The 26407-nt window shown below is 37.3% G+C and overlaps 1 protein-coding gene and 1 long non-coding RNA gene across 2 annotated transcripts in view; one reads left to right on the forward strand and one right to left on the reverse strand.

Moving 5' to 3' along the window:
* nrg3b (neuregulin 3b) overlaps window positions 1-26407 on the forward strand; it is a 175170-nt gene that overhangs the window by 122047 nt on the left and 26716 nt on the right. The window contains exon 3 of the mRNA XM_077739184.1: window positions 19699-19772. Within this exon, the coding sequence (XP_077595310.1) occupies window positions 19699-19772 (74 nt within the window). The remainder of the gene's footprint in view (window positions 1-19698; window positions 19773-26407) is intronic.
* LOC144211751 (uncharacterized) lies at window positions 14440-26175 on the reverse strand. The gene is made up of 3 exons (XR_013329645.1): window positions 26056-26175; window positions 25814-25894; window positions 14440-14582 (listed from the first exon to the last, which is right to left on the reverse strand). It is a non-coding gene; the product is annotated as an uncharacterized LOC144211751 (long non-coding RNA).

A 26407-nucleotide genomic window follows, 5' to 3' on the forward strand; every position in this document is an offset into this window, starting at 1 on the left:
CACGCCAGTCAAACACGTGATGCATTGAGGGACAGCCCTCAACACAGCACTCAATATATCAGCATTGCAGCATGAGGTTTACATGCAACCCAGTTTGTTACATTACTGTCCTTATTTTTGAGTTCAGTGAATCGAAGTTGTTTGACTGTCTGGGCTACCAGAAAACTGCATTTGGTGACGAGCTAGACATTTTACTCCAGGTAAACACAGGCAAGAACACTGCACTAGCTAAGCAGAAACTAAATACTGCTTAGTAAATAATGACAGATCAAACACGGGCATTATAAATTGGAAACATCGTGGGTTGAGTACATTGTAATATGAGGACTCCCTGAAATTTTAATTTAGAATAAATAACTGGAAAGAATAGATGAAAAAAGCAAATATGAATGTCATTGAATTAATGTATTAATGCATAACAATTTACTCTTTAAGCCACTGACATTGCTAGGCATCTAGTTAGATAAAAATAGATTGGATTTCTATTGATGTCAATGGCAGTTGAAAAATGTTCATCATCAAATATTGAATATGATTACCAGAAATGTAGAATTGGAGTCCCTCTAAATTCCAGAGGGTTCTACATTTTTTTGATTCTTCAAATGAAAGTTAAAGCACTTTAAGTTGTTCCCCAAACAAATCAACATTTTTGCTTTTATTCGTAACACTTTATTGAAAGCGGCAGTCTAAGCTAGTCAAATGGAATCAACGTATGTACCAAAGAGTTTCAATGTCCCATTTGTGCCGCTTCACTCAAGTTGAACGGGGCTTTAAAACGAGATTTGTTTTCCTACGGGTAGCAAACTTGAGGGAAAATACTCACTTGATATATATAATCAGGTCAAATTTCACTCTCGGATTGAATTCAAAAAATGATTTGTATTTATTTTTTGGAATGTTTTTAGTCCCTAGACAAACACTACTGGAAATATATTTATTTCACTCCCTATCTAACGCAATAGATTGATAGACGAACACGAAAAAAAATCCAGCGGTGTTATCGGTGCTGTATTGATTTCCAGAAAACATTTATAGCGGTGTTGTTGGGGAACTGCCAAGGAAGACGGTTAGGGGTCGACCTAAGAGAAAGATACACGGATGTAGTGATGGAGTAAATGAAAGCGGCTGGTGTAGCGGAGAATGAAGTAAGTGACAGGGTGAAATGGAAAAAGTTGATTCGTTGCGGTGACCCCACACGGGACAGCCAAAAGTGTAATAGTAGTGTATTTTATATTTTTTTTTGGTGAGGTTTCAACCGACCGATGCTGAAAGTTGTTGCGTTGATATCAATCAGGATAAGTAAAAAGCGCAATTATCTGTTTTTGTGGTAAATAAATATAGTGCGTTTAGAATTAGGTCAGAAAACTGAATTGGGGATGGATAGCAAACAAGGTGAATAGGATACAGAAAAGCACTCAATGTAATTAGAATTGAAATGAATTGAATTGAATGTTTTTGTTGTTACTATACAAGTAAAATGAGATTTAAAGCTTTCAACATCTAGTGCACAATTATCAACAACAAACAGACAAATTAATAATCAATCAATGAGAAATAAATCATCCGAGTGAGATCATCAGAGCGGAGCGGCCTTGTTTTGTATGAAGTCCAGCATTGTATATTATTTTTATGTATTAAATATATTCAAATCTATGTATTTTAAATAGAAAAAAATAAGCTCATTTGTTGGTTTTATGAATTAAAAAAATGCGATATTTATAAGCATTTAAAAATAACTAATTTTAGCCTTTTTCATTTTTTAAAGAAATACTAAGCAACTAAAAAAATAATTAACGAGAAAATACTTTTAATTTAAAGCAAAAAGCACTGATACTTTTAAGTTCAAAAAGTTTTGAATGTCTAACGCTGTCAATAGCAGCAAATTATTTTTTTTAAAAATGAGTTCTTTGAAGATAGATTCTTCCTGTTCTCAAGTTGTTTTGGTCATTAAAATCAAATTAAATTAGCTTCCGCATTCAATTCTTTTCAATGACCTCAAGCACACGCCAGTTATTGCAAAATGAGTTTTCAAATCAAACTCTGGTTGAAATACTGAAAGGTAACTGAAGTCCATACTGAAAGGTAAAATTAATGACATCCCCGTCTCCGTAGGCATAATCACGCAAAAAGACAAAAATAATAATATATACATATATATTATTATTATATTATTGACACGTTTAGTATCGTGAAAATATCTTGCTACTATAGCAAGGATGGTTCGCGGGCTGCATTAACGTCAACTCGGTTTCATGCTGGCCGGACCATTTTAGATGTAATATTTAGATATTTTTAAAAATAAATTGATTAAAAGAACTGGATTAAAAGCATGAATATTCCGTTTTTTTATAGATCTAAAACAATGTTTGTTTTAGCTTTTTTATATATATATATATTTAGATTTTACTAAAGATATTTTTGAAGTAAAAACAGAAAAGAGGATTAAAAAATTACAATTATTGATTTAAAAGGAGGAAAATCAGGAAATGTAATATACATCTATACTCATTTTAATTTGATCCTAAAACAGAAAGTCGGCTCTCATGATTTACTTCTCCCACACAAAATGATGCGGCGGGACAGATTTGGCCCCTGGGCCGCCACTTTGACACCTGTGTACTATAGGTTTCACTTTGGGGGTCGGCCGAGTGGTTAGCACCTCGGCCTCAGAGTTCTGGGATCCTGGATTCAATCTCAGGTTAGTTTAGAGTTTGGTTTTCCCGTGTTTTGCACAGGTTTTATCCGGGTACTCCGGGTTCCTCCCACAATGCAAAAACATGCATGCTTTGCTGGTTGAACACTCTAAAATGCCTTTAGGTTTGAGTATCTGCATGAATAGTTGTCTAACTCATTTTGCCCTGCGATTGGCTGGCCACCAATTCAGTTTGACCACATCCTGGTGCCAAAAGTCGACTGAAATAGGCTCCAGCACATCCCCTGACCCTTGTGAGGATAATGAAAATCGGAAAATGAATGAATTAACATCTAAAATGTGTGCCTTTAGTCCTGCTGCGTATGTGTTTTCCACTCCAAAGAGAATGTCTTTTGCTGAAACCTAATGGAAAAATCAAACATCCTTGGGCGCACACCCTGTAATTGCAGGAAGTTACATGCATCCCAATGTGAAAGGTTAGACGTAGTAGAAAGAAAAAAGGCAATTAGCTTTCCTGAGACATTTTACAAACATCCCCCAGAGACATTGTAAACAAACAAAAAGGCTAACTATATATTTTTATTCAACACCAAGCTGTGGGCATTCATATAAAGGTTTAAGTGGAAAAGAAGAAGTCTAGGTATATGAAGGAGACCTACAAGTAACCCCAATAACCAACGGATGATTGGAAAAAGCTTCGGTTTGCAAATGTTGTTACTTAGCGTGATACAGTGGCCAGTAGTGGCCTGTTTATCGTTATTTTATCTCCTCCCATTTGTGCCGGCAGGCTGCAATGCCGTTGTGTCAAATGCAGATCAATACGAGGTGTTGGCTAGTCTGAACTGGCCACGGTCATAGTTATTTCTGCAGTCGCGAAAACAACATTGTTGGGTCATTGGGAGACAAACAGTTCCAGAGGAACACACTCGAGATTTAATGTAATCATAGTACTGTATTTTCACGACTATAGGGCGCACTTAAAAGTCTTAAATTTTCTCCAAAATAGACAGTGGGCCTTATAATCCAGTGCGCCTTATAAATGGGAAAAACTGAAAACCAAAAACGAAAAACCACCACTGTCGGATATTAAAAAACCACAAACGCCTGAACTGAAACAATACTGTTGAATATGCAGATGCCATCTTAGTTTACAAAATCTTCCAAGATTTTATACAAAAAAATCCAAAACATCAACAATGGCTGGCTCTAGAGGTGACTGTGTAGTGAGTGCTTCATACCTGGAAGTCAATAACAATTACCGTATTTTCATGTCTATAAGGCGCACTTAAAAGTCTTAAATTTTCTCCAAAATAGACAGTGCGCCTTATAATGTGGTGCGCCTTATGGTCGTGAAAATACGGTACTCATAATGGATACTTAAACTGATGTACTGTATGTAGGACACATTTGATTTATTTGTTTTTAGTTAAAGACATAATTTACGATGGATGGCCTCAGTTCTGGGGTTCGGTCTTGTTAAAATCTTGCTCTTAACTTGGTCTGATTCTTGGTTTTGTTTTGGCATGGTCTTTTCATCCCAAAAGCTTAATTTTGGTATAATTTGACATAATTTGTTGTCATTAACAATAATTTCTAATAATAATTTCTCATCGCACTAGTTGGATATTCATCTGGAGTATGCTCAGCAATCGTATAAACTGTTAGCGCTACTGCTCCACATTGCAGCCCCCCTCCCTTTTTGTCCTTGTTAGAGTTCATCTTTCTTTGTTATATCATGGGACAGGAGCTTACCTTCTATTCTTGTTCTGAAGTCAGCGTGGGAAGGGGAGTGGCACGACACCGCGTTCTAATGGTCCGCATGCTGCAGGCTCCAGCTGCCGGAGTTAAATTCAGCGCCAAGAGTAATGTGTCACCTTGGTTGTGTGTGGGATTCAGTCAGAACTTCGAGCTGCTTTTCCGATAATCATAACACCAGAGTGCTGTTGCATTTATCTCCAATTCTTCCAGGGAGTTACTTTTGCTTCAAATCTCTTTCAACATACAAGAAATAAGAGTAAGTAAGGTCTGGACCTAACGTTCCAATGCAAGCATTGACAAACATCAACCAATGACTGGCGCTATGTTTAACTCATTGGCTGCCATTGATGGTGAAAGATGTAAATTTAATTTGAACAAGGAAGTGCTGGTAGTGGTCATTCCTTGATACGAATGTTATGGCTTTCAGGTCATAACTTGGCTAATTAACATGCCTAACGTAGAGAATTTTAAATCACATAGAAAGCACTAGTTTTTTTAAATTGTGGGCAGTTAATCATCGATAGTTGTCTTTGTTTTCTCCATTTTTGAACATCTATTATCTTTTTCTTTCACAAAAATGTTGTTACAGACCTCCCCATCACACACAAAGTAACTAAGTTACATTTACTTTCAGTCATTTTAAACTAGCTATGTTTTCCTTTAATTTGTGTAGATTTGTGCACCAATATGTTAATTGATTTAAATTTAATTCAATGTAACTATGAAGTAGATGTTTTGGGTTCTGCTTCCACACATCTTATTTTTGAAATTGAGAAGAGCCCTACACAAATAGGTTAATAAATATTTTCCAATTTTTTCCTACACTCAATGTCAATATATATATATTTTTTAAAAGCAATATTTACACAGTGACTAGCAAACATGCAGTCCAAATTCCCGACTTTACGATCCCCTTAAACCATACCAAATCACACCTCTGAGCATTTGAAATCCCAGTGATGAAAGGAATATTCTCAATATATTCCGTTATTTCCTATCAGTGGCAAGCCTTTAGCCTCCCTTACTTGTTATCCCACAGCAACAAATGTGCCGCAGGGCCTTTTCAGATTTCAACGTGGCGGTTCCCCAACCTGGAATCTTACGAATAAGCGGATCAAACTTATGCTTGAGTGAGCTATGTTACGGGTGGCTTTTCTTCTCCTTTTTTGTCGTGACCCACATTTACAAACAAGCAAACTTCAATTAATCCTCTGATAGGACGCAAAAAAAAAAACATAACAGCAAAGAATCGCTGCACTGATTGTGGAAAATGTTCATATTTTAATAGACAACACGTAGTAGTTATTTTTGTTAATAATTTTTAACTCTGCAGTAATAAAATTACAAACACCGAAAACTAGCACTGATGTTACTAGATGTCCAATCCATTTTGACTAAGAAGGTTGAAGGTCTTTATTATCGGCAATATTCGAGGGATTACTGTAATTACAAACACCGAAAACTAGCACTGATGTTACTAGATGTCCAATCCATTTTGACTAAGAAGGTTGAAGGTCTTTATTATCCGCAATATTCGAGGGATTACTGTATTAAATTACTGTTTCCGCAAAAAAAATCTGACAATTATGGGTCATTCAACCCTCCCATATCAAATGGAATTGACAACAAATGCCATCTATAATCAGTTTCAAACTTCTGGCTAAAGTTGAATCGAATGTCCCTTCTTGTAGTGTTTGTTTTACAGGTAGTTTTAATTAATTCTTAGAGCAAATTCTCATTTTAACTTAACATTTCTGTATGTAATGTTTACAAAATACAGACATTTTAACTTAAATTATTGCTATAGTTTTCTTAGCACCACTTGAAATGTTGTGCCAGATTACAAAGATTTATCTCAATGCTTCACTGCAAAGACCCAATCAAAACATAGAGGCATCGCCGTGGTAACGACTAGCATCACTTCTAATTAAAAGGTCAGCAATTTTAAACCAGATGGAACAATTTTCTCACTCTATTTGGCCTTTCCCACAACCTGAGATGCAAAAAGAAACTCTTTGGAGATGGTGATCAATAGCTATATTGATTGAAAATCTAGAGGGCGTCATATTTGAAGACTGATGAGATTATTTGAGTGATTATTGAGGTCTTTTCTTGATATTGCTGGGAATGAGTTTGAAGTTGACCCTTGTGATCTGGGTTACTTTTAACGTAATTATGGCCTGGATAAACATAGGACCTGAACAAGGACAGGGTAAAAGTTGATTTTTCATTACATTATGCTAGCCTGACCTGAAAATAATGACATACGTGCCATTAAAAAAATAATCTACTTTCATGATTCTGATCCCTTTGCAGATTGAGCCAAAGAGGATGAGTTTTGCAGTCTTTTAATCAGTGGCAGCTCCAAAATAATCAAATCAAATGGTGCTAATTTGAAATTAAGTTAAAACAAGAAAAATTCATCCAGTCAGTTGATACTGTTGATTTGATTTGGAGTATATAAAAATATAGGACAAGTTCAGTTGCTTTTGTATTTTTACATTCAGTCTGAACTCATTGATTGCCATAGAAATTATTTTCATTCTTCTATATTGTTATTTTGCATTACTATTATATTTAATGTTCTATTTTCAAGAAAAGTTCATTTGTTTTATTAATTCTTTAATTTATTTTCTGGTTAATAATGATCTTTCCCAGTGTTATATTTTATTTACCATCTATATGAACAGAATTATTATAAATAATATGAATATATTAATATATATTTATATGAATTGTCTGTCTGTAATGTCTTTGATTTAAGACAATGAATAATTTTGCCATGACAGTAAAAATGACCGGATTAGACGCTTAATCCATTTCAACAGTTTTCACTCAAAATTGATTGCTTTCCTTTTTAATTTGTTGAATGTTTTGTAACTGTGTTACCGACAAACTGTAGGCGTGGGATTTCAACTTCTAATGTTTGCTGGCATAATTAGCGCTGCATAGCTACTCCCACCACACATATGTTGTGATATGGTGGAATCTCACCTTAAGGGTGAGACTTAATGACACATCCCTAAAACTAGAGCCAAACGTGTCTTGACTCTAGATTTAACGATGAACCCAGTTCTTTCACTCTGACAGTAGTAGAACAAAGAATACATTTTACCCCCTGAATTAGTCAATTAAATGAAGTATATTTTAAGTAAAATAATATGCCGATAGCACTCTGACCACCACAAAAAAATCGGTATTGTGCAGAAAGTCACCCCAAATATACAAAGTGATCCAAAAGTACACCAAAAAGCAAGAAAAAGCGACCCAAATCAATAAATAGTATGCATGAATAAATAGTTTTTGAACTAGAAATGACCTAAAATCAATATAAACGTATGCAAAACGTAGAAAAAGTTACACAGAATGCCCTAAAATCAACATAAACGTATGCAAAACGTAGAAAAAGTTACCCAGAATGCCCTAAAATATAATAGTCGAAATCCAAAATCAACAGAAGGTAACCTATAAGTACCCTAAATTAAAAAAAAATCCAAATTATTTTACATGGGAGCACTGGCTATGAATTCTCATCTTTCAATGACAAAGGTTTTTAAACAGAAAACTGCAAAAAAATATCCTATTAAAATCAAGAACACTGCAAAATGAAACCAATCACATCACAACAAATTTCTGTTAAGCTTTGTTAGTGAAAAAACAAATTAACGAGTATTGATATTTTGATCATCACCTATATCAGGGCACAACATTTCAATTCATAAACTTTCCATTCATTTGACAAATTTATTAACGACCGGCTGTCTTCATCAACTATAGCCAATGAGTCATTTATTCTGGTCAATGGGTTTTTACAGTGATAGGTATTCGATCATTACAGCCACTCCCAATCTAAATAAATCGGGCATCGAGAGGCAGCAAAAAACATTAATTAAAGGTGGCAATAATCCCAATAAATACACATAGCAGTGTAATTTGCAAAAGGCGCGCAGAATGGGGTTCAGAACTCAATAACTCTTTGATTGTATTACGCGGTGTCTGCTCCGGAGAATAGGTGGCCTTAATATGCTCATACACAGCTGAGTGCACAGTCTGATAATCTGTTAATGACTTGCCTAACGTTCATGGAAGTTTTAATTATAATATGCGTGTGTAAGAAAGGTCATGTGTCAGAGAATTAGACAATGAAACCCGATTTTTTTTTTGCCATGTAATGCAAACGACAATCGGCTCATTTTCACAATGGCGGATCGTGTCACAAAGACTATCGGTAATGTCGGAGGGGGGAGAAAAAAAAAGATATAAAAGATACAAGGACAGGTCGCTATCAAATGATGGATTGATGGCAGCTCGGCGAGACAAATTCGTCGTTTTCAAGGACGAAGGCACGACGCAACAGGAGTTGAAGTGATTGATCGGCATGGCCGCCGTAAAAATGTGGCGGATGGTTCATTTTGCATCCAAAGCTCTAAGTGACTCAACTCCTCCTCGTTTCGACTTCAAGCAATGTAGACGCATAATTCAGTTTAAGCTTTTAGTGTCTACTTTTTATAGGTGGGAGTTAAAGTGGCTATAAAGTAATGTTTTATACCTGGTAAAGTTAAAATGCACATTCAAATAAGTATTTAACTAATTTACTGCCAGTGACAATAGTACGTGTCCAATTCATTTAAGATGGGAGAACTGTCTGTTAATGGCAGCCAATGAGTTCAATGAATGCCCAAGAAAGCATTCATTCATTCATTTTTTGAACCACTTTATCCTCATTAGGGTCACGGGGGGTGTTGGAGCATAAATTACTACCAGTGACAAATAGAATGTGTCCAATTCATTTAAGATGGGAGAATTGCCTGTTAATGGCAGCCAATGAGTTCAACGAGTGCCCAAGAAAGCATTCATTCATTCATTTTTTGAACCACTTTATCCTCATTAGGGTCGTAGGGGGTGCTGGAACCTATTCCAGCTGACTTCGGGCCAGAGGCAAGGGGAGCCAAGCACCCACTCATACCTAGGGTCAATTTAAAATGTCCAATCAGCCTACCATGCATGTTTTGGCATGTGGGAGTAAACCGGAATACCCAGAGAAAACCCACACAGGCCCGAGGAGAACATTTAACTCTACAGGATTTGCACCAAGGAACCCAGAGCTGTGAGGCTGACATGCTAACCACTTGCACCGCCCCAAGAATTCATTTATATAAAGCTAAGCTAACTATGATAGTGGTACAACACTAAGAAGCCCAACTCTAGCCAAAGTAAGCAAAGATAAATGTCGCAAAGATCCCTCGTCTCGTAATTACGGGGTTTTGTCGTCCTTCACGACAAGCGTCGCTAACTGGATTACCACTCGTAATATCTCCAAACACCAACATAATATTCCAGCCAGTCTGGAAATCACGCCCGATTTTCCCTCGCCGAAAAGTCAACTTTGTGTATCATTTTTCGTTCCTTATCCATCCCTCATCGTGATAAAGACTGATTGTTTACTGGCTGCAATTAAATGGATTTTGCAGACGCGTTGTTATTTCGACGGCAACACAAGTGATTAGGATCCGTGCACTTGCACGCAAACACATTCAGCTGCCTGCAAAGCTAATCAGCCGGGCGGAACAAAAGTAATTAGGCGTCTCTGCGGCACCTTGTATCCATCCGCGTGAAGGTGAGGATATGTGTGCCGCACGGAGTTACAAGTAACCTGCTTCCTTTTATGAAAGCCTTTCACCTGAATCTGATAGTTTGTGTGCTTTTAATTATGTCTACTGCAGTCTTTGTTTGTATTTGGCCTCTTTGGGTTGACTCTTACACGTACAGGTTATCGGCATGAAAATAAGATAGAATTTATTTTGTGAGACAGGGCTAACCACTTGATGCCTGAATACCATAAGAACATGTAAAGGGTAATAACAATAATACTTTTACACATATACCTATACATATACAAATGCATACGCATATGCATATACACATACACAAATACCTATACAAATGCATATGCAAATACATATACACACACATATACCTATACATATGCATGTACAAATGCATATACACATACAGATACACATACACATACACAAATACCTATGCAAATGCATATGCATATACATATACACATACACATATACCTATACATATGCATGTACAAATGCATATACACATACACACACATTCACATACACATTCACATACATACTCTTCGACAAAAAGAAATTTCTAAATGTTACCACCACATGTTGCTACTTTCACCTCTGCCATTAAATATATATCCATTTTATTTCCAGTTAATTTTTTAAATATAGATTTTGCAACAACTTGTGACACAAATGAGAACATCGATTAGTGTAGTTTATACTTCATAGCCACAATTTCCACAGCGTCTCCTTTTTGTACGTAAGCAGAATATGTATCTCTTCTCGAGCAGGCCGTTGTGTTATCAATACACGTCACATCCAGCAAATTGTTTCCCCTTCCGCGATTAGCTGAGTACGGGCAAATCTAATTAGCGGCTATCATGAGAGACCAAGCTTGACTGACATCGACATTTGACTTTGACGCTTTCCTGCTTTCTCCTTCTCATGAATGTACTTTTATTTTTTGGGCAAAACTGTAGTTTCACTGCTATTGATTTATTTAGTTTAAAAAATGCATCATTTAATATTCCTTTTTTCATTTAATCAATGAAAAGAATTGTTCATATTGGTTTATTGTTTTCGAATGTCATTAAATACCTAGCGATAAACTTTTAAATACAACTACCTTTTTTATTTATTTACAAAACATACAATTAAAACAAATATTTAATCTAATCATGTATTGTTGACATTTTTCTTCTTAATAAAATGTAGCATTATTTTATTTGTAATAATAAAATATACATACCGTATTTTCACGACTATAAGGCACACTTAAAAGTCTTACATTCAAACCAAAATAGACATGGCGCCTTATAATCCAGTGAGCTTTATATATGGAAAAAAAATTAAAATGTGGCATTCATTAAGGGTGCGCCTTATAATGCGGTGCGTCTTATAGTCGTGAAAATAGTAGTAATAAACAAATGTTTTTAAAAGAAAATCGATTGCCGTCAATGGCAGTGAGATGTAAATTAATGAATGAGAGCGTAATCAATAACACTTCATGTGGAAACAGGAAAATGATAAAATATGACTCATATTCCTAAAGCCGGGAGTAAATATAGATCCCTTTTTACTCAGACAATCCATATGGCTGACATCTGCTGTGAGACAATGTTTAGTTTTTTCTTTCCTCTTCCAATTAGCATGCAGAATATAAATTTGCTTTCTTGTCTCATTTTTCATGTCCAAATGAAAAATCTATTCCTAAACCCAACATGGAGGGAGGGGGATTGTTTATTCTTGAACCTCAGTCTTCGAGTTGCTTTGTCATTGCACCACAAAATCATGAAAACATATGACATATATATTCTAAAACTAAAATGTAATGTAAGTGACCTTGAATCAATTGAAAGTTACCCATTAGCAAATTGACTTATACTTGGACAGCTCCATTATGACACTCAAAATGCTTTGACCCTACGTTTATCGTTATACTGACTGAGACAAGTTCATCAGGGAATCGAGCCCGGACCCTCGGAGCCATGCCGCCTCATAAATAGTAGTCCAAAATTAACAAAGGAAGGTACTCACAATCAACAAATTGATTAAAAAATACATTTAAATTGTGTATTCATTGATTCATTTTCCCAAACTGTTTATCTTCACGTGTTGTTGGGGGTGCTGGAGCCTATCTCATAGCTAACTATGAGCACCAGGCAGCCAATCACAGGCCACAAGGTTTATTTGAGCCCTACAATGGGCTGAAAACCAATTCAGGCTGTGCCCCGCCCACTGCCTGTGATTGGTTGGGCTATGCTCTAGCACCCTCCACAAGGATAAGTGGCATGGAAGATGAATGAATTTGATTGGCATTTTTGTTTTTTTCATATGTACTACCAAGTGTATTTCAAGCTAACTTTTAATGGAAATTGTATTAACTATTGAGTTATTTAGCTTCATTCCTTTTTGAAGAATTATTGATGCAACAAAGACTTTCCCATGATCTCCTTCTAGTCCCCCTGATAAAGAAAACTCAGGACCCTTTCAAATGAGGAATTACTGCAATCTGTTTTAGATTCCACCTCCCTAAATGGCGGAAATCCTCCCCAAAAAATTCTTGAAGCAACTATTTCATACAATCAAATACCAAATTACAGGTGGCAATTCACAATGAGGTAACGTCAAGAACAAAGCGTGAGGTGCGGTTAGCGCTCCGTCTCTAACGTGTTAAAAGCAGCTGGCTTGTCGCTAGTGCAAAAGTCTGCTGTCACATTGCCAATTTCAATTCCTCCTTGTCATCCCTTTTCTTTCATGGTGAAGAAATGCAATTTAAAACAAACTCAAAAGGCATTATTGCCTGGCATTGTTTTCCATCCTTTGACTTTACGTTCACGCAAATATTGACGACGGAGTCATGAAAAAATATGTTAGTAATCTCACGCAAAGCCAGACATGCATTGGGTCTCTGGGGCTGCGATCTGGAATACTAACAAGGAACCTCAGGTGACACTCGGATAAAATTGGGAATTTAGAGGAGTACTACGAGCAGCCCAGAGAGATCATTTGGCCTTCATATTAGATTGTTGAGCTGGTTAAATTGTGCTTTAAATAACTTTCAATTCAATTTCTGGTAGGATTAAATACATGGTTTCATAAATTTGTTTTGTAATGGAGTCTTTATCTAATAATCGATTGTAAAACAGTCACTTATCAAAGATATTGGGTGGCATTAAAGCCAATAGATGTCAAAACCTTTGCCATCTAGCCTTGTCAATGGCACTGAAACATGGCTATTCATTGTCGTTTCCTCCAGTTAAAATGAATTGGACTTCTATCATTAACAATGGTGGGGAATTAATTAAATAATATGAAATGACCCCTGCGATTGGCCGACCACCAATTCAGGTGGCCATAGTTGGCTTGAATAGCCCCCCTTATAAGTGGTATAGTAAATAATTAAATGCATTTATGATATTATGCCTTCATTTTTATCAGCCTTAAAAGTTAAACGTAGTTGTAAGATTTATGAGTACAACAATTTATATCTTTACATGAGTGGTTAGTGCTGGGTTCAAATCCAGCACCACCTGCAACCCTAGTGAGGATAAAGCGGTTCAGAAAATGAGAGGAGATGTGTATGATGTGTTGCTTCTGTTTACACTGTTTAGATTTAGGTAGTATGACAACATATCCAACTCACTGATGTCAAAGCGGTGGCCCGGGGGCCAAATCTGGTCCGCCGCATCATTTTGTGTGGTCCGGGAAAGTAAATCATGAGGGCCGACTTTCTGTTTTAGGATCAAATTAAAATTAAGAGTATAGTTGTTAATGAAATTATCTGATTTCCCCCTATATAATTAATAATTGTAATTTTCTAATCATTTTTTTTTGTTTTTAGTGAAAAAATCTAAAAATATATTTAAAAAAAACTAAAATAAACATTGTTTTAGATCTATAAAAAAATGGATATTCAGGGCCAGGGATGGATATTCAGGATATCCAGTTCTTTTAATTCATTTATGAAAACAAAATCTAAATATTATATCTAAAATAGTCCGGCCCACGTAAAATCAAGTTGACATTAAAAGTCATATTGCGTCCCCCCCATAATCACAGAGTAGGAAATGTGCGTATATTTTATGTTAACAAGTTCAAAAATGCTATAAATTGTGGTCATTTTCACCCATCTCTTTCCCCCACTATTGTTTTAACACTGTCCAAACTGTAACATTGTCACATTCCCACTTTATTAACAACCTTACAGTCCTTTCATAAGTAAACTCAATGGCTACCATGAGTGGTGACAGATGTCCATTTGGTGGCAGTGAGTGTTTTGAGTGCAAAGAAAGTTGAAGCAGCTGGTAAACACCGTTACAGAGCATGGTGGATCATGTCGCACTTTTCACCACAAACATCCCAAACATTAGTTCCGCCCGTTTCATTTTCACATCATATGTGAAAAACACCCTTAGATTATAGGTGGTGATACATACCAGAGTGAAGAAGTGTAATGTCACATTACTCCGGTTGATTTGATGCAATGGCATCAAAGAGGTGAATTTAGGTTCAATTTTTGTCGACAGGGACCCCGCTGCTCAGCTCTGCGCTCTATAAGAGCTTTTTCTGAAGTCATTTGCCTGCAAAATGGAGAAAGCACAGAAACCTTTTTTAGATTCTATCAAAATGGGCACTTACCTCAACGATATCATGTTTGCTTGGTTAAGAATTGGACACTTAGCTCTCTCAAAGACAATAACAAATGATCACTATCAATCATCCTAGTTCAGAATTGTTGTACTATATCTACTATTGTAGTTTTCTTTCAGATGTGTGTACGTATGTGTTGTGTATTTTACCAAAATTGATATATTGGACGTCACTGAGCCACGTGGTTAGCGCATTAGTGTCAAAGTTCTTGGGTCGTCAGTACGATCCCAGGTCCGTCCTCACTGTGTGGAGTTTGGGCTTTTGTGGGTTTTCTTGGGGTACTCTGGTCTCCTCCCACATCTCCCAAAAAAAGCAGACTACACTGGTTGAGCACTTTAAATTGCCCATAGGTATGAGTCTAAGCGTGAATGGTTATGTCTCCTTGTGCCGTAAGATTGGCTGGCTGACAATTCAGGAATGCCCCACTACCACCCCACAATTGGCTGGGATAGGCTCTGGCACCCCCGCAACCCTTAGGAGGATTAGCAGTACGGAAAATGAAGCAATGATTTTTATAGTGCCATGAACAATGGCAGATTTCCAATGTTGGAGTATCCCTGCCTGGTACCCGTAGTTAGATTGGATAGGATCCTGCACCCGCCGTGACCCTTGTGAGGATAAGTGGTTAGAAATATGAAGCGCTACAAAAGATCTGCTCGAATGTGTAATTTTCAAGTGGGAGAAATAGTAAAAGAGCACATTTCGGACTATTGTTGCATATCTCTTCAATTTTCAGTTTTTTCTTTTCATTTTCCCATTGCACCTTTTGGTGGACCAAAAGTTACTAAAATGTTTTTCTCTGCTTTAAATGTCTCTCTGTAACGAATGCCTTCAGTTGATGATCTGACTTTTGTTACGTGATGACCTCAGTTAGGTCATTTAGAAGGTCGCTATCTGAGGACATGTTGTTTTCACACATGGCCACGAGCATTGACGTCATTGGTTTTTTGGTCCTTTTTAGCCAATAGATTGGCACTGCCAGTGCCGGATCATGTTGCGTTCTCAACTGTTTAGACAGTAACACCAGGGTGGAACATTGTCAAAATTTCCACTCTGGAATGAGTTTTCAAATGTTGACGTTTTCAGGCCCCAAAAAAGTAAATAATAAGGCTCTCTAGAAAAGTTTTTGTATGTCCACGCCTGTTATTTTTATCGGGTAAACTGCCTCTAAGTTTAGGCTCAAGAGGTTAATATTGCTTTCCAGACAGAAGCGTTTGAAAAAATGCCCGAGTGATATTCAAGAATTATTCACCTTTTTATCTTTGTTGCTTTACGAGAGAGGCATCATAAAGTATGTAATTGTTCTCATTTATCCTTGAAGACTCTACTGTACACAGTCTTCTAGAAATGGATGGTGTCAATTGGTTTCTTTAATGGTGTGCTCAGCAAGGAACCCGCCAACCCGTTTTAAGACACATTGGAAGTCACGCCACATTTAATATGGCCGCGGGATGAATACATTAGCCGATGGGACAAGTTGAGTATACAAGCAGCTAGACTTCAATATCTCATTGCCTGCCATGAGCGGGGTCTAAAATAGTTTCTAAAGTGACCAAAAAGTTATACTGTGATATACAACACTCCAACTAACACAAACACGTCAACAAGCTTCCAACAGTTCAATTAGAGTTAACATATATTTTTCAATTTTATACATTAAGTTAAGAAAAAATGTAAATGTTAAGGGAAAAAAGCAGTAGTGTTTCTGTTTCGGATCTACTTTAGGCCTGAATTAACATTGCATAAATATTAATAAAAAGGAATACACAAGTACATATTGCTAATTAATAATGTATTGAGAATAATACAATAGAACATTAATTGTAAAAATCCCAGAACAGATTGGAAAATCTTAATTTAAAAAATATAATGGTGGAATTAACACGTTTCCTACATGTAATTGTTCTACTAACTATCAAATCAAATCAAAAGCCTTTATCGGTATCATATACAGCTGCGTATACCGAAATTGGTGGTACTACTCCAAAAGTGCGTTTTCGCAGTAAAAACATAAGTAATATAAAAATATAAAAAGTCACATCCTGGCAAGGTAAATTCTAAAATATTATACAGCACATTATACATTAGCTCCTGCCAATCAAAACAATTTGGAAATCTATCACCATCAGAGGCACCAAACTGTGATCACCCAATCCCAGTCTTCCCAGTTTAAATGTATTCAATGCCTATCAAAGGGCAATGGTTTAACTACGTATTTTACTCGTCTTTCTGTGGGTCCAACCATACAAGTGTGTAGCGTTAACTGAACATTTTCTGCAATCTTCCCTGCAGTGTGACAGACGTAGTCATTACCATGAAAATCTCCGTCTTGTTCAAAAACTTGTTTGCGTGTTTCAATACATTTGTGCTTAAAGGCGCTTCTCATTCTAATGGCGAGTGTAACAATGGATGGCGTGACTGTGTATAATCTGAAGTGGATCTCACACACAAACACACTGAGTTGTCAGCTGTGTCTGCTTTCCGCCCGGAGCTCTGTAGAGATTTCCAACCTCTTTCAGCATCATTTTTCATCCAGCTGGGATATGTTTTTGGGTGCGCGTGCACAGAAGCTAGGAAAAGCTGCTATCCTGGCATGCCACGTGCAACCAAACAACATGAGATGATACAGCTTTGGATGATCAAGGCACTCGCGTTGGCCCGTTTCTGTGACAAGGTGACGATGCCGCGACAAAGGCAGCTCCTCGATGTCGGATATGGGAGACGTAGGCATGATTGCGTCTATACGTGGGAATAATAGCTCGTGAATATGTTCTAAACGACATGTGGCAAAAACAGCGTTGTGGCTGTCCATGCTTTTTTAAATGAAGTGGATAGATCAGGTTATTTGTCATTTGTTGGAAACTGTAGGAACTGTTCATTCATCAACGTTGATCGCGATAGACATCCAATCTATTTAAACTGGCTAATGTTGAATCGTGGTTCGCTGCTATTGATGGCGATGGACATACATATTTTACTGGCAGTGTCTGGCATTTAATGATAAAGAACAATGTAGTTACAGATTTGTCTTTGGTTTTATTCACAATTTCATTTTCTGAACTGCTCATCCTCCCAAGAGGAGGGTGCTGGAGCCTATCCCAGCTAACTATGGTGACCAGGCAGGGGACACCATGATTTATAAGCCAGCCAATCACAGGGCACCATGAGACGGACAACCATTTACGCTCACATTCATCCATAGGGGTAATTTAGTGCGTTTAACCAGCCTACCGTGCTATTTGGAAAGAAACTGGGCTTGCGTGGGTTTTCTTTGGGTACTACAGGTTTTCGCCCTGCACCCAATCAAATACTTGGTATTGATTAGACACTCTAAATTGCCCCTAGTATGAGTATGAGCGTGAATAGTTGGCTGTCATCTCCTTTTTGCTTTTTAAAAAAGTAAGAGAATACTATATAGACTATATATATTTTTTATACTTTACAATTTTTACTTTTCATTAATTCACTGGGGTTGACATAATGGAGAATTAACACATCTGCCTTAGTTCATGTGAAGAATGAATGTTGAATTGAATGTTCTCCCCATGCCTTTGTTTGTGTCCTCTCCACATTCCAAAAAAAAGGCATTGCAAGCAGTCACAAATTGCCTGGAGGTATGAGGTGGCTCATTTAATTCAGGTTGTACCTTTCCTACTGCGCAATGTTAGCTGTGATAGGCTTCGGCACCACCACGACCCTCATGTGGATGAGCACGGAATATGAATGAACATTTCACTGACTTACTAATTCAGTGTTTTACAATGACATTGAATGAGAATTATCCAACTGGAACACATCGGAAATCATAATCATGTTTTTGTTTGTGTTGCTTTTGGGACAAAAATACAGTGATAACTCGAGATACGAGCTTAATTCGTTACAGGACTGAGCTCGTATGTCGATTTACTCGTAACTCAAATGAAAATTTCCCATAGAAATGAACTAAAAGCAAATTAATTTGTTCCAACCCTCTGAAAAAAAACCAAAACAGGATATTGGATTGATTAACAAAGTAACATATAACTAGTGGTTTAATAGTACTAAAATTAGACACATTTTGCAGAGGGGAGACAGGGACAGAGAGAGAAAGGGGACTTTTTGCATAGCAACTCGCTCGTAACATAAGGAAATTTAAATGAACTTGGATTTCAATGCAGACAAACTCAAAAATAAGTTCCATCTAACCTTACACTAAACTTAATACTAATTTTGTTTTAAATTTGTATACCTTTCTTCTCCTGGGTTGGCTCTATTTGCCCCGTCTCCAGCTTGACTTTCAGATGGAACATATTGAGGGTTGTTTGCTTTTGTCTTCCCTTCAAAATATTCTCGAAATGATGCACACAAATGTCCTCACAGTGCTCGTAGAGACATTGCACGAGAGAGTTGCGACCAGAAAGACAGTGCCCATGATGTTCTTATGTCCACTGTATCCTCGTAAATCAAAATGTGTCTCGTATCTCAAACATTTGCCCGATATTTTACTCGTACCTCAAGATAAACATTTGCCCTACATTTTACTCTTATCTCAAGATAAACATTTGCCCAAAATGTACTCGTATCTCAAGTTGCTCGTGTGTCAATGTACCACTGTACCCGTTTTGATGAAGGCTGCAATTTATATTTGAGTGTCTGAGATCAAAAAGTGCCTACAATACCCCCCCATGTGACTCGCGACCTCTGACTAGCAGCTTGTTCACTTCACACTGTGAAGTAGCATCCATTGTTCTTTCAAAATGTTTGGAAAGTTTCTTTCAGTTTGTGTTGGCAGTACCTATGGGATTAACCAAGAGTCTTAAAATTATTTTCTTTTCTTGACAGAAAAGACAAATATGTTGACATTGTTAGGACTGTTTGCGGCAGTCTTGCAGCCGCAACTTTCTCTTTCATCACAATGAGTAACAATCTAGCCTAGAATCGAGCTCCCCCTCCTTGTGAATGCTTCAACAAATCTCAAAATAGAACTTTATTTATGAGCAGACACCTTTTTTTTGCTCTGAATCCAAAGTTTCTAATTCTAAATTGTTATTTTGTCTCCCTACACAGGTGTAAAGAAGGCTACCACGGACTACGCTGTGACCAATTTGTCCCCAAGACTGACGCCATCTTGTCAGACCCAGGTATGTTTTTGGAAAATGATGGCGGTAATGTGATTATTCATCTGTGGTCGCGCCATTTGCCGCTCTTTGCAATGTGAAAAGACAGAATTAATTATTCAGTGTTTGCCCAGTAACATGACTAATATTGGCGTTTAAAATGTGAGACGGATAAGCCTTCCAAATTTTGCATAATCTTATGAACAGATGGGCCTACAGATGGATGTTGAAGTTATTAAAGCCATGAAGTAAAACAGAAACCAAAAAATATAAATACAAGCCTAATTCCATTTGAAGATGGACGTCCATTTCCTCCTTTTGTAGAACAACAAATCTAATATTTCTCATGAAAAACTGATTGTTTTAATTAAAAAATATATATTATATATTTTTTAAATATATTATATATTTTTAAACACTTCCATGTTTTGAATTAATAAAAAATAAGTGTTTTTTCTACTCACTAGTCCTTGATTAAAGTGCATGAAAATCATTATGTTAAGTTAATAATCAATTACTTGTTCCAAAGCTTGGTTTAACAGTAAATTTGTCACCTTTCTAGTTTTTTAAATTAAGAATCAAAATAGAAATTAATAGAAAATAAGTTTATTTACAATTTTATTTGAATAAAAGATCCTTCCTCCCATCAGCCGTCAGGCTCTTTAACTCAAAAAAGGCTGTGGGTTAGGACCTCCCGAATTTCGGATACAGTGTAGATGTGCTTGTATATATATGTATGTGTATGTATATATATATCTCACCAACACAGTTACCTATTTATATATTTATTCATGTATTTATTTATTAACTTACTATTAAGTACCCATTTGTGTATAATGCCTTTTCTATTCCTGCATCCTCACCCTCTTCCTATTGCAACAAAGAAATTTCCTGATTACGGGATGAATAAAGTTATCCAATCCAATCCAATCCAAAAAGGGGGAAACCTTTTAATTTCATAGCTATTCTTTTTTGTATTATTATTATACTCTCATTTTAGTTAAACAAAATAAAAACTGAATATTTTTCAACCTCTTTCGTTCACAATGAGAGCAGATGATATCTTCTTCACCAGGTTAAAAAAAATACGACACCATAATTACTCATTTTGAAAGCCTCTTTTTTCCAACAGTAAATGTACCATCCGTCAGAAAAACAGACTGATTATCTTTATGTGAAATCAAAATAGCCATTTTTGTTTGCGTCGAAAAAAACAACAATCCGCACAGTAGAGCGAACAGGGCCAAAGCCAGACAAAATAAACAAGGATGACTTCTCTTTTCACCCCTGAGACTGCCAAAACATCAAGAACGGTCATTTCTAGTTGCTGCGAGGTGTCTGAAATGACCGCCGTGACTATATTTAGCCGTTGCAGCTGTCCTTTTTACTTTCACATCAATTGGCCAGCTTCATTTCCCATGTCGGTGTTCTTGCACTCTTCATTTCTGGTCAAAATGGCCATCGCGAGAGCCCTTTTTTCTTTACTGCCTTGACACTCACTATTAATACCCAGGTTTTAGGACCAATAACGCTGGTAGCCGTCCAATTTGAACATTTGTTCATTCAACTCTTCCCAGTCCAAATAGAGTCTAGCACCATCAATGATTGCCAATATCTTAGTAAGGAAATGAACTGAGATTCCCCAGTGCCCCAAATCAGCAAAAAGATACCCATAAATAGCCTAAACCTAAAAATAAGTCAGGAGAAATTGTCCTCCAAACAGAAGCAAATTATCCACAATCCACAGAAAGTGTCCCAAGTCAAGAGTAAATGACTTTTGTGTACAGTAACATTATGAAAATGTGTCCCAAATCATTGCATTTGATTCCAGTCCAAATGAATTGTACGTTTCATCAGTGGTTGTCAACAAAATAAGAAGAATGTGACCCACAAATGTCGTCAATAATAGCCAATGTGAAGTAGAAAATGACAAAAAAAATGGCCCTAAATTACGATACAATGACCAGGGAATGCTACAAATTCACCAGAAAGTGCTCAAAAATACCTGAAATTTACCCAGGAATTCCTTAAATTAACAATCCAAAATCCCTAACCCTAACCCGAAAATTGCCATCAAGTATGAATAACAACAAACTGATCAAAATGAAGCGATTAGCATTATTTGTCAAGCGATGGAAGTCAAAATAATAAGAAAAAGGCCCCGGACAAAGAGGAAGTTTCTAGAAATCTAAAAGAAGTGACCAATGGGAGTGCAGAGTATCCCAATGCAATTTGTGGGAAAATTCCATTTTCTAGTTGTTTGTAGTTTTTGATACCAGCAGGTCCAGTGAGAGGCAGTTAATGGGGTCACAAGTCAGTGTCACCAAGCAGTATATGCTTTCAAATACTCTCATGGCGACAACTTTTTACTTCAGGCACGTTCTTCATTTCCTTTTGTTCCTATAATATCCTGAGTAAATGTCAATCTGCTCCAGAATGGAGGCTATTAGTTTGGAAAAAGACCAAAAGTCATTTAGGACCACATATATTTTTATATATTTAGATTAATTTTCGATTCATCGAGAAATAAGACATAGCATCTGAATTTGTAACTAAGTATGGAAAGCTATAATCGGATTCTTAGTCAATTACTCGTTTGTTTTTTTATGTAATATTAGTGTTTACCAAATGAAAACATATGCTTGGGAATTTAAACAAAGGGGAAATAGGTGTAATTAAGAGGCTAAATTAAGGCAAATAAAAGCTAAACAAGATCTCAAATTGAGGAATCAAATGTTCCTTGTAATTCTCTATTCTCAAATACTCAAACTACAGGCTGTAACTGCCTTGTTGTCAATCATCTGAATTACAAATTAGACATTTATTTCACTACTTTTTCTAATTAGCAGCGCCAAAAATGCACAAGTATTTATGAATGGTTTGTTTTTTCATAAAATCTGTTGTTTAAGATAAAAGCATAAGTTTAAAAATAAAATAAAACTCGGTATATAATTGGGTTTAACAGTTAATCAATTGTTACTTTTGAATTCTTTCTTTGAGTGAAACAAAAAAAAACAGCTTATTGATGCCAACCTGGAGGTCTTAACTCGCTATCAATATTTCAAGTGACAAATTGGAGGATTATTAGATGTTTTCTTCAATTGACACCGCAAAAAAATGCCATTATATCCATTTATTTTCCAAATCGCTTATCCTCACAAGGGTCATGCTATTTCCTATCCCAAACTATCTATGGGCACCAGGTGGGAGACAACCTAAATTGGTGTCCAGCGAATCACAGGCGATTAAATTCCTTTATAAAAAATTTGAAGCTTCATAAAAAATGCTTTACTTTAAGCAATTAATTCAATGATTCAATAATTCAATCATTCTGAGCCAATGCACTAACCAAACAATCAAGTGCAAAATAACAGTCCTCCACTCTGCATTTCCACATCTCCAATTTAAAACCCAGAAAGATATCATCCCCAAGAGCTTAAACTGAAAAAAAAAACGTACGCATGTGGCAGTAGAACAAAGCAACATGTTTGAGCGCTTCCAATTTTTCACCACCGGGACAGATAAAGTATGCCCAGAAAGATAGAAGAGCGAGCCTATTTTATATCTTCGTGCTACACTGTCATCTAAATTGACCCGGATTACCCATGGTTTGGGGGATTATCCTGTTTAAAAGCCAAATCGTGCCATAACGCACACACAGGCAGCCATCTAACAAGAAAAGAATTCACTGTGTCGGGCTAAGCCTGTGTATTTGTTGTCTTGTTCACGTTGGCACCAGTTTGACTGTCATTGCCGACCCGATCCACCCCCCATGGTGAAGTGGGAAAACAAAGTTTAATGTTCCCCGATCAATCCCCCGCGTACCCCGCAATTGCACTCCATCCGTCGGCTCTCTACCTTTTTCCCTCGCTATCGACTCAACGCAAGCGAGCGTCCTCGGTGAGGTACAAAGAGGAGCGCGGACAACGGGTCATCTAAAAAGCTCGGCGTTCAAAGGAGACGTAAGATCCCCCCCGCTGGCCCGCACTGCTGGCGACTAAGTAGTGGGAAGGAATGGAGTTTTTAGTGTAAAAAAAAATGGTTAAGGGTGAGTCACCCACTGTGCTTGCTTACATGTAAAGATGTCATTTTCACACTGTTTTTCAAGACTCATACAAAGAAGTTCTACAATTATCAATACACTAAAAGAAAGTTTGAACACTTCTTTATCTAGGAAAAATAGTTTGAGTTTCTGTTCAGCAGGTTTTACAATGACAATCAATAATCTTTTTCTTTCAAAAAACTGTGGACAAATTGGTCTGGTCTCAAATCTAAAATCAGTAAGATTCTGTGGAAATTGGACGGATTGTTTCAGTATTATTGAGGACGATAGACTCTATTAGTGAGAGGGATAGCTGTTATCATTCAGAAATTGCGCAGGTGAGAGCAAGGGTGGGCTAACTACCATATTTTCTTGCATATAAACCGTAGTTGTCGCTAAGAAAATGATGACTGAATCAAGTGTACGGCTAAAATGCGCACAAAATAGACTTGGCATGCACAAAACTGCACGGTGACTGACGAAACACCATAATGCAAGACAATACGTCAATTATTTCAAAATAGAGAAAATATAAACCGATATAACACTAATAAACCTGTGAAACTTCCATCTTTCACCACCATGGCTTTACTTTATACGAGTCATTGCCAAAAGTGATGACTGCATTGGACAAAGGAATGTACCGAGTGTTAGGAATCATATTGAGAGCAAGAATGGGCTAACTACCGCATTGTATCGCATATACGCCGTATTTATCACTAAGAAAATGATGACTGAATCAAGGGTACGGCTTATATGCGCACAAACTAGACTTGACATGCAAGCAACTGCAATGTGACCTACGTATAATGCTAATAAACCTGTGAAACTTGCCTTTTTCACCATCATGTCAGTGGTGACTGCACTAGACAAAGAAATGTACTGAGTGTTAGGAATCATTGAGTCACTGTGTGAATATAAAAATTAAAAATCAGTGAGGTTCAAAGCTCAAGATACTTCAGCTCCAATGAATTGTCCTTTTAAATGAGGTAAACATGTTGAAATTCTCATCGGTAGTCTTGCAGATGGTAAAACAGGAGGTGAGCCAAGTCTGTCTTTTACAGATGCAAAGCTAAATATACACTGTACGCTGTAACTACACAAGTTATTGCACACGCTTGCATTCCCACACATAGCCTCTATTTGTTTTCCATCCAAGAGAGGGACGGGATTACGGATCTGTTCCATCCAGTCATTGTCTCCTTGCCGCAGTCATATAATCAGGCGCAGAGCATCTGACACAGGTATTCTAGCGCCTTTCGTGTAAATGACTCCCCAGGGGGGCTTTGCATTGCCAGCGTATGGGATTGGGAACCATATTATGATAGCTGAATGCCTTGAGACAAAGCGAGAGGATGGGATGTTCAAGGGATTTACAGACGATGAGGAGAGGGAAAAAGTTGAGTGTTCCCCGCGAGGGGAAAGGAAATGGAATGTACCGAGCGATCGAGTTTCATTCTCAAGGTGCAGTCGGACCTCAAATCTTCCCGGGGCTAAAATCACAACCCTCAGTAATTGATCGCTTTTAATCTTTCACTACGCTGAACACGGCTGTGAATCAGATGATGCGTGAAATAAAGGCTGACATTTGTTTATTAATCCTTGAGGGCGGTGGGGATAAATCTGTGAGTGGACTTTGCCGTTCCTCGTCTTCAGTAAAAAATGATGTCGAGCGAGGTGTCATTCTCAAATTACGACCTGGAACACGAGTGGATGGCAGAATTTGATGGCCATATTGTAGTTATGGTTTCATTATGATGTTACCTGATGGTGTAGGGTGGCCAGCCAATCACAGGGCACGAACAATTCAACCACCCTACCGTGCATATTTTTGGCATGTGGGAGGAAACCAGAGTACCCAAAGAAAACCGACACAAGCCCAGGGAGAAAATGCACACAGTAATAACGGACCTGGGATCGAACCGTCCGGGCCATAACTGTGAGGCTGACGTGCTAAATGTTCATTTATTTCATCTATTAAAAAGAAAAATAGCCACCTTAGGCCTGCTAGGACTTGACTTACCCAATCAGAATCCATCTTTTTATCGGGAGGTTTCCAAAAGCAGCAAATCACCTGTCAGTTGCTCTTTGAGCGGGCCCACCTCTGTCAAAAAAGCAATTACTGGTAAGGGCTTTCATTTTAATTTAAATGTGATTACACTAGAGCACCTTGGAAAAAAAGGCCACTGTTAGCACGGAAAAGAACGCAAGTGTGCCTTTTTATAATGTTTTTATCAGCCCCCTCAGCGCCGACATTCAACTTACTGTAGCTGTTTGAGGTCTGATGTCAAAGTCGGGGACTTTCCTTGCCGAAGGTAGTTCGTGTCTGCGGTGAAGTTATGCTGGGAGGCGGCGCGGGAACAAATATCGCTGTGCTCCTGGCTTCTAATCAATAGAAAAAAAACCAGCAGTTGTGACATAAAGCTTTACAATGTGTCATTTTTCAAATTTTATTTCGGTTACTAATCCTCACAGCCTCCTCGTCTCGCTTGTTTTTATTCAAAGCGACTACGAGGGTGCGCCGGATTGTGTATTTGCATCTAAAGGTGAATACTGAATCCTTTTTATGTATTAATTGTTTGATTTTTCTCTTTTTCTTCCTCAACTTTTAACCCGA

Source organism: Stigmatopora nigra, chromosome 18 (genome assembly GCF_051989575.1).
Source record: "Stigmatopora nigra isolate UIUO_SnigA chromosome 18, RoL_Snig_1.1, whole genome shotgun sequence".
Lineage (NCBI taxonomy): Eukaryota > Metazoa > Chordata > Actinopteri > Syngnathiformes > Syngnathidae > Stigmatopora > Stigmatopora nigra.